The 6000-nt window shown below is 45.3% G+C and overlaps 1 protein-coding gene across 7 annotated transcripts in view; it reads right to left on the bottom strand.

Annotated features, from left to right (window-relative positions):
• Positions 1-3155: 3155 nt before the first annotated feature.
• Positions 3156-6000, bottom strand: part of GALNT11 (polypeptide N-acetylgalactosaminyltransferase 11) — a 54602-nt gene continuing 51757 nt past the window's right edge. For all 7 annotated transcript variants that reach the window (XM_042249049.1, XM_042249050.1, XM_027969033.2 and 4 more), the window contains 2 exons: positions 3965-4102; positions 3156-3739 (listed from right to left, as the gene is read on the bottom strand). In XM_042249049.1, coding sequence (XP_042104983.1) covers positions 3608-3739; positions 3965-4102 — 270 coding nt within the window. In that variant the 3' untranslated portion in view covers positions 3156-3607. The remainder of the gene's footprint in view (positions 3740-3964; positions 4103-6000) is intronic.

Below are 6000 nucleotides of genomic sequence, written 5' to 3'. Positions count from 1 at the left end.
GCCTGGGAGGCTATACAGAGGCACAGTCCGCTTCTTCACCCCCTGAGCCGCCTGGGAGGCTGTACAGAGGCACAGTCCACTTCTTCACCCCCTGAGCCGCCTGGGAGGCTGTACGGAGGCACAGTCCACTTTCTCAGTGTGCTTGTGTTTTATATTTTCGGCTGCGCAGCGTGTAGACATAGCTCTCTGACTGGGAGTTGAACTTGGGCCCTTGGCAGCCAGAGTCCCAGCCACCGGACCACCAGAGTCCCCACAGTGCATTTCTGTGTTGATGTCGTGTGGTCCAGATAAGCTCTTTGGGTGCCTTTGTTGCAGCCGGTACAGCCACCCTGACACATCATTCTCACCCCACGTCCATAGCCGACGTGCCACTTCACGCTTGGTTTTACTGATTCTGTGGGCTCTGACTGCTGTATGCTGACATGTGTCCACCTACATGACAGGCTCATACACAGTAGTAGTTGCCCTGCCTGAAGAATCCTCTGGGCCCTGCCCGTATCTTTCTCCCCACATCTTATCCCTGGCATCAAGTGATACATTACTGTCTCCATGGTTCTCCCTTTTCCAGAACGTCATGGAGTTGGAATCATATAGTATGTAGACTGTGCAGATGGCTTCTTTCTCTGAGTTAACACACATGAAAGGTTCTCCAGGTTTTTTGTGGCTTGGTAGCTCATTTCTTCTTGGCACTAAATATTCCATTGTCTAGATGTAGCGGTTTACCCGTTTACCTATAGAAAGACATCACGGTTGCTTCCAGAATCTCTAGTCACGTTGCCACTCAGTATTGGTGTTGGTAATTTCTTAATAGACAATTTATCAGTAATCTTAATCCAGCTTTGGTTTCATTAACTTTTTGTTGTTTTCTCTTTCATGTCTGTCTAGTATGTCTTCTTTGCTTTTCTAACTTTTTCTACCTTAAGGTGGAAGCCTGTCATTAGTTTTAAACCTTTATCCTTTTCTAATACAGCTCAGTTCTATAAACTTGCCACGTAGTGAGTCAGCTACATCCTACAGTCTTTGATACGTTGTGTTTTCATTTTCAGGAAGCAGAAAATAGCCTTTTGGTTTCTTTGGGGTCCCACAGAGTATTGGGAAATACGTTCTTGGTTGATCTTCCAGGTACCCACCCATCTATCTGGCTCGTGGATCTTAGTTCCCTGACCAGGGACTGACCCCTCAGCAGTGAAAACATGAAGTCCTGACCACTGGACAGCCAGGGAATCCCCCAGGTATCTTTATGACTGATTTCTGTTAGTTGTTACTGATTGCTACTGTAATTTGCATGAATTGAATTTATATGAATTTTTTGATTTCTTTAATGTCCTGGAATGTGATCTTTGTCAGTAAATATTTCATGTGCTCTTGAAAAGGATGAGTATTCTTTGTCCAGCTGGTTAACAGTGCTGTTCGTTTCAGGTTTCTTTATCCTCCTGTCCCGTCCACTTGTTTGGTGACATAGTTGAAGCTGAGTTGTCAGGTTTGTAGATGCTTGAGATTATAAAGGGGTGTTATCTCCAGGGGTTTTCTTTGCTCTGAAATCTCCTTTGTCTAATATTAATTTAGCTACTCTAGATATCTTCCAATGGGTGTTCAACATTTATATATCTCCCCATCCTTTCATTTTTAACACTTGTGTCGTTTTCTTTAAGTGAGTTTCTTACAGGCAGCGTATAGTTGGGTCTTACATTTTTATCCTTCTAACTGGGGACACTTGGACCCATTCACAGAGCTAGTGCCAGCCTGTTGGTGGGCAGAGCAAGGTCCTCAAGTCTGCTTCTAGGGCCCAGGGGTCCCAGAGCTGGTATCAGATTGCTAGTGGCTGGTCCGCAGGCTGCAGGACTGTGGTTTTCTCTTGGCCGGTGGATGAGGCTCGTTGTGAAGCTCGAGCGGGTCTGCTGCCTGTGTGCTGTGTGTGGGGCCAAGCCCTGGGGGTCTGAAGGCACCCTGTCTTAGGTGAGTGGGTGCCTGATTAGATGTCTGGTCTGAGATGTGCCTGCAGGTTGCTGGGCCAGCGGGAGAATTCCAAATTGGTGTTCACCAGCACACCCAGGATAGAACAAGCTCCCGGAAATGGATGCACCAGGGTCTGTCGGGGGGACAGGATGCCTCCTGCCTCTTTGGGAACTCTGCAAGACCAGTAGGTAGGTCTGTCTGCCCCAGGCTCCTTTGCAATTAACTGCTTCTGCCCTGGGTTCCAGAGGGGTGTGCAATGGTGTGAGCATCTTCTCGGGTGAATTCTCTACTTCCCCTGGCTCTCTGTGACTCCTGGAAGTAAACTGGACTTGTCTTCCTGGTGCAAGACCCCAGGGCTGGAGCGCAGCGTGGGGTTTGGACACCCCCCCCCCATTGTAATTACTCTCCTGTCAGTGGGTCACACACCTGGGGGATGGGACTGAACTAGGCAGCGACTCCACCCTCCTGCCTGTCTTGTTGTGTGGATGGAGAGGATCTTTTCTGATAAGTTCTGGTCTTTTTCATCAATGGTTTTTCTGCAAATAGTTGTAATTTTGGTGTGCCCGTGAGAGGAGGCAAGCTTAGGGTCTTTCTGCTTCGCCATCCTGACCACTCTCCTCTTAACTTAGCTGCTCCCTGATGTCATGGGAGCTGGACTTGGTTTCCAAGACTTTGGTGAGGCCACAAAGGCATAATCTGGGCTCAGGAGGACCCGTTTATATCTAATTAAATTACATATATAATTATTGATTCTGATTCTGAAGTTAACTGCTTTAGTATGTGTGTGTACACGTATTATCTTGTAACGTGTTTCAAATGTGGTACTTCCACTTTGCTTTGTGCTTCAACATAAAACTCCCCATGAGATTATCACCTCTCAGATGCACTTTTAGTGAAAAAACTCACTTTATATTTGGATATGTATAGTATATACAGATGATTCCTAAATTCATACCTCTGAGATATAGCTTCTGAAATCCTGACCTCCTATTTTAACAACTCTACCTGGGTGTTTCACAGGCAACTTTGAGGCTGAAGGTATGTGAATTTGAATACTTACAACTCACATAGTTCACAAACACCCCTGACGTCACTTAGGGCTGTGACTATTGGTCCACTAGCCAAACCTCAGTGAACTTCCTACCGTGTATCACACACACAGCAGAGGCTCCAATACAAGAGAAAGAGCAGACACAGAATCCTGGGGGTAAAGACTCAAAACGGTCCTTTAATGTAAATGTGGGTAGTACCATATTCATCAAAATAATTTATAATATTAACTGCCTCTTAAATATAATCTTATAAATGAATGCCTTCTGAAGTTAAAAGTAATGTGGATTCAGTATATTTAAAATTATTCAGAACATGGTAGTAGAAATTTAAAAATTAACCATCACCTATGAAATCTAAGAAGGGAAATCACAACAAGTTCCTGATCAAATAAATCTGAACAGACACATTGATCTCCTGGGCTTTATCCTTCTACACAAACCTGACTCTCGATTTAACGCTGCATTCTGGTTTCCTACCATAAGGAGGAAATTCCTGACCAGCAGTCCAGAAATGACTTCAGCCTCTTGGGGAAGCACACTTCTTCAGCTCCAAGGTGAGGAGGAGCATGCCCGTCACCATTCCGGCCACAGCATCCACCTTAAGGTTCCAAACGCCACTGCTGTGAGGGGGAGCCGTCACAGATGGCCATGGCAACAGAGCCTCTGCGACTCAGCGGATCGACTCCCCGGAGGCACTGGCCCACTGACACCTGGTACAGCCGGTTAGTCCTCTGGAAATAAAGTGGAGAAAAAACACCACCAATTACTTGCGTTAAAAAAACTTACTGCCAGAAAGATGGTAAAGAGGAGGCAAAAATCTCAATGGGATGTGGAACAGAAGATGACTGACTTATGGGCTGCTGCACACTCAGAACCACCGTCTGCAAGCTAGACTAGGACCCCTCAGCCCTGTCCCTCTCCTCACACCTCCCATCACCACCACGCAAGTTCCTCACCCCAAAGGTCCACTGCTGGGATCCTCCAGATCCATGGCACTTCATGAGTCGGGGGGGGTCAGATGAGCGAGTTTCTGACATATCCAGGCAAAGGAGATTATTTAAGACCAACTCATGTTCTTCATTATAAATCCAAACCTAAGGAAGAAAAAAAAAATGTTAAAACCTCAAATTTTGCTTTAGGTTCTGAAATTCAGATTGCATGACCCTTCGCACATTTCGTGCGGCAGTGGACTGACTTGACTGAAGGTCCCACCGTTTCCCACCGCTTTAACTCTCGGCCTGTGTAAGGACAGCGGGAGCCCAGCGAGGCTGCTGGTTTGCCCTGTGCACACAGAAGGCTCGCGGCTGTTATTACGAGTTCCACGTTCCTCATCACGTCGGCCTAGAATATTATACTCTAATCCCAGGCCCAGTTTCACTGATGTCTTTATGGGCTCCCCGTCTTTTCAAGAAAAACAGGCCTGATGTGGCTGAAATTTTCTCCAACATGCAGCATCGGTAAATCTAAAAGGAAAGCATTTTCTCCTATCCTCTGACTATTGCTGCTTTTTCATGTGGGTCCAAGGCATGTGTGCTGAGTCTGTTAACATGGGGAGAGGGCTCCCCATCACTGCTGTGATAGAACATCGCCTATGTTGTCTGACAAATGAGCCATGGGTCCACGTGTGGCTGATGAGAACTGGAAATGGACTGTTAAAATGTATTTCATTTTAATTAGTTTAAATTTCCACAGTCACATGGCTAGGGTGTTTTAAGTACATTCTGTGCAGTCACAACATAGTATGGATAGGAGAATCACTCCATCTCCTCAAACGTCCTGACATTTTCCTGGAATGAGTTTCGGTCATCTCATCCTCACTACAATTTACCACTTCCCTATCCACAATGCGGACAGCTCTTGCACCCAAATCTGGCACAAAATCCTTTTCCAACCGTGTTTTCCAGTGTGTGAGTGTGCACGGACTCTAGAAATATGCTGTTATGAAATTGCATGCTTTGAAATCTATCCCCAAAAGGCCCAGGTGTTCTTTCCATTCCTGAATGACCCTGTCCACCACTCAGAATCACTGAAAGGACACATACAGTGTGAGAATAAATTACGGGAATGACATGAATTGAAATTTTGTTGTGGTTCCCTCTGAACTACTAAAAATGAGGAAAACTCAGTTCCACAGAAAACTCGAAAGGTGTACTTCCTTTGCTATTTAAATAAATCCATATAGCTTTCAATTTATACACTTCAAATTCATTCTGTATAACTGAGAAGAATGCTCTAAAAATACTACAGGAGACAACAAACTAATGATCTCTAAAATCATTCCCAACCTAAACAATTAGCTTCAGCAAGCAGTGTCTGAGACAGTTTGACAGCCCCATGTAAATCAAGGAAGTCACAGCAGATGCAGAAATATTCAAAATGGCTGTAAGACATGACACCATACAACTCCTAGAAGAGAACACAGGCAGCACATTCTGACCTTTTAATTGCACCAATGTTTCCTTAGGTCAGCCTTCCACAATAAAAGAAAGAAAAGCAAGCATAAATGGGACCCACCCAAACTTACAAGGTTTCTACACAACAAAGGAAACCATAAGCGAGATGAATCGACAGCCTACATGTGGACTGGGAGAAAATATTCACAAACGATGCAACCGATGACTTAATTTCCAAAACAGTTAATACAGCTTAACAGCAGCGACAAGCCATCCAATCAAAAAATGGGCAGGAGACTCTAAAGAAGACATACAGATGACCAACAGGCACAGGGGAAGACACTCAACATTGCTAATTACTAGAAAAAAATGCAAGTCAAAACTGCACTGAGCTACTACCTCACAATGGTCAGAAAGGCCATCATTAAAAAGACTACGAATCACGTGCTGGAGAGGGTCTGGAGAAAAGGGAACTCTCCTGTACTGTTGCTGGGAAAGTGAACTGGTGCAGCGACTGGGAAACAGTATGGAGGGTCCTCAAGAAGCTAAGCAGAGTCGCCACGTGACTCAGCAGCCCCACTCCTGGGCACGCATCTGGA

This window comes from Ovis aries, chromosome 4 (assembly GCF_016772045.2).
Source record: "Ovis aries strain OAR_USU_Benz2616 breed Rambouillet chromosome 4, ARS-UI_Ramb_v3.0, whole genome shotgun sequence".
Taxonomy (NCBI): Eukaryota; Metazoa; Chordata; class Mammalia; order Artiodactyla; family Bovidae; genus Ovis; species Ovis aries.
This window is presented reverse-complemented; position numbering and strand designations above follow the sequence as displayed.